This window comes from Mesitornis unicolor, unplaced genomic scaffold (assembly GCF_000695765.1).
Source record: "Mesitornis unicolor isolate BGI_N332 unplaced genomic scaffold, ASM69576v1 scaffold49185, whole genome shotgun sequence".
Taxonomy (NCBI): domain Eukaryota; kingdom Metazoa; phylum Chordata; class Aves; order Mesitornithiformes; family Mesitornithidae; genus Mesitornis; species Mesitornis unicolor.
The window spans coordinates 4564-7427 of NW_010188513.1; the positions used below are offsets into that span (position 1 = coordinate 4564).

Here is a 2864-nt window from a genome sequence, read left to right on the forward strand (position 1 = left end):
AAGTGTGGGCTCGCTGCAGTCCCTCCGGGCAGATGAAGCTCCTCAAGCAGTTAATGACATGAGTTGTGCAACGTATGTGCTTTATGTGCTAGAGCTTCCCCTATGTAAAGCTGTGGACATTTCTATGGCGCTAAGCCAGATGTTCGTTTTCCTTTATGAATCAGAGGGATGGGCCTGTACTTCAGCCAATGTAGCTTACTCTTTTGACTGAACCCCAGTGAAGTGGTTCCTGGTCTCTTATACATGGTATCACCCAGGGAACCTCATGGAGGTCAGTCCTACCGTGCTTCATTGAACACATACAGAGGACAGTCCTAAAATGCCCATCTTCCAGCCATGCTCCACAATTATTCTGTGCAAACTCAATAGGAGAGGGATTTGCAGAACACGAAACAGAAATTACATGAAAATGCAAGTTAAGGAGAATTTTCTCCTTGAAAGAAAAGGAACACAAGCAAAATCAGGGCTGTAGTTTCAAACTCACATTCATTGGTTTCGATACTAATGCATGGCTCTGATTAGTTATTGTTTGGCTACAGTACTCTGCATTCTCAGGATTTAGAACTTAAAAAAAATTCAAATAAATTGCTATTCTTAACAATAAAATGAGAGGCAAGTAGAAATGTCTCCTGAAGACCTCAAACTATGCAAGTGCAACACTTCTGCTCAAAGCCTATTAAAAAAGACATTTTTCTCCTGCTTGCATAATTAAGATGATTGAATTGCAATTGCAGACTTGTTTCCAAAACACTCCAACACCTGGCAGCACCCATCACAAACTTTATCTCCTACAAACTCACCAGAGGAAGCATGGCAGCAGCTGGAGAAGGGCAAGAGCAGGGGAAGGGGCAAAGGGACCATGTTGTGACTTTGCTCTGGCAGAGGCACACCCCAGGAGGATGACAGGGGTGCCCTGAGGTCTGTTTTTCCTGACAATTTGCAGATGGGGAGGGCATATCCTGGCAGCTGTGCCTTGTGTAGGAGGGAGAGGGGCTCCTGGGCGCTGTGCAGCCTAAGAAATGAAGTTTGTAGTTTGGCCGCTGCGTTTGCTGCTGCTGCCACCTCTTCCTGAATGCCAGTTTTAAAAGCAATTCCCTTTCTGTCTTTTTTTGTTCTGTTTGTGTGGTAACCTCTCAGTTTGCCTGAAAGGCACCAAAATTCACCTAAAATGCTTTCTTGCATTTTCGGAGACCAAGACGTACCACGAGGCCAGCGAAAACTGCATCTCACAGGGCGGCACACTCAGCACTCCCCAAAATGGGGATGAGAACGACGCCCTCTACGACTACATGCGCAAGAGCATCGGCTCTGAGGTGGAGATCTGGCTGGGCCTCAACGACATGGCGGCAGAGGGCAAGTGGGTTGATATGACGGGCACCCCCATCCGCTACAAGAACTGGGAGACTGAAATCACCACCCAGCCCGATGGTGGCAAGCTGGAAAACTGCGCGGCCTTGTCGGGGGCAGCAGTGGGCAAGTGGTTCGACAAGAAGTGCAGAGAGCAGCTGCCCTATGTCTGCCAGTTTATGATCGTGTAGCGGCGGGAGAGGCTCCCAAAACCTGGGCCTCACCTTTTGGCAGCAGCATCATAAAGCTATATGCACGTGTACATCTACATACATACGCACGCACACATTCAAGTAGAGTCACTCTTTGCAAAGGAAGTTGTCACGGCTCAGCCTTGGATTAGCGAGCGTTAGAGCATTCTGTCTGGCCACATTCAGCCCTGTTAGCAGCTGCATCATTCTCACTAAGGCACGATTTATAGATATATATTTTTTTACACAGGGAATTTTCTAGGACAGCTCAGTTGTTTGGGCAAAGAACCAGTGCAGCAGCCAGGCCTTGCAAACAGCTGCTTCGGCTGCTTGAGGCTGCTGCTCTGCAATGTCCTTTCCCATCTTGCTGAGCTTCAATGGGACACCACCAAAGCTCGTTCCTACTTTCTTGTCCTGTTTTTTTTCCCCCTATAAGCTCTGGCAGCAAGACACATGGGCTTGAGCTCCTCCTTATCCCTCACAGTACTCTGCTTCAGGCTACTGGGGACCAAAGTCTCATCTCACTGAGTAGAGGGAGCTACTCCTGCTTGGCCTTGGGAGATGCAATTTGGCTTATTGGCCAAGTAGCAGGTGCTCAATGGGTTGTCCAACTATGTGCAGGAATTAATTAACAAGTAACAGGCTTGGGTCGACTTACTGAGAAGGAGGTCAGCCTTTTCAGAAGCATCCCCTGTTTGGTTGGTTCTTGTCTCATCAGTCAGAAGCAATGTTTCACTGATTTCAGGGGGAGAGCTAGACCAGCTGCCAAATCTTTTTTTAAAAATCCCATCAGAATCTTTACTTATTCTCCAGCATCATGGCAGAAGCAGTGATGACTTACAGCATAGTCAGTAGAATATATTATTGGAAATAGAAGATGAAAGTATTAGGTAAATAACAGAAACAACCCTGCCTGTTGAAAATGAACACCAGGACAACTCACTTTAACAGCTTTAGGAATTATCTGACCTATTTTAGTGATGGAAAGCAGGCTGAAATATTCCAGTCTTTGTTGGTCCAGGCACAGTCCTCAGTAAACATAAATCTGCTGAGCACTGTTTATGCCAATAAAATCATGGCCAGCTGAAGGCCTGGCCTCAGTAATTCTTTTGGCTGAGAAAAGGTTTAAAGAAAATAAAAAAATTTAAATAAACAACAACGATGGGAGAGAAGTGCAGGTCACCTTGACAGCTTAATAAAGCTTTGCTGACACTGATTTGCTGGCTGTTGGCTGAAAGGTATCTGCAGTTCTTTGCAGCTTGGTAATAACCCCTCCAGTTCAGGTTACGTCTCCTGCACTACCAGGTTGGGGGTGTCAAGACATGA

At 46.4% G+C, this 2864-nt stretch overlaps 1 protein-coding gene across 1 annotated transcript in view; it reads left to right on the forward strand.

Annotated features, from left to right (window-relative positions):
• Nucleotides 1–1549, forward strand: part of CLEC3B (C-type lectin domain family 3, member B) — a 1815-nt gene extending 266 nt beyond the window's left edge. Inside the window, exon 2 of the mRNA XM_010185764.1 lies at nucleotides 1138–1549. Within this exon, the coding sequence (XP_010184066.1) occupies nucleotides 1138–1538 (401 nt within the window). The 3' untranslated portion in view covers nucleotides 1539–1549. The remainder of the gene's footprint in view (nucleotides 1–1137) is intronic.
• Nucleotides 1550–2864: the final 1315 nt, after the last annotated feature.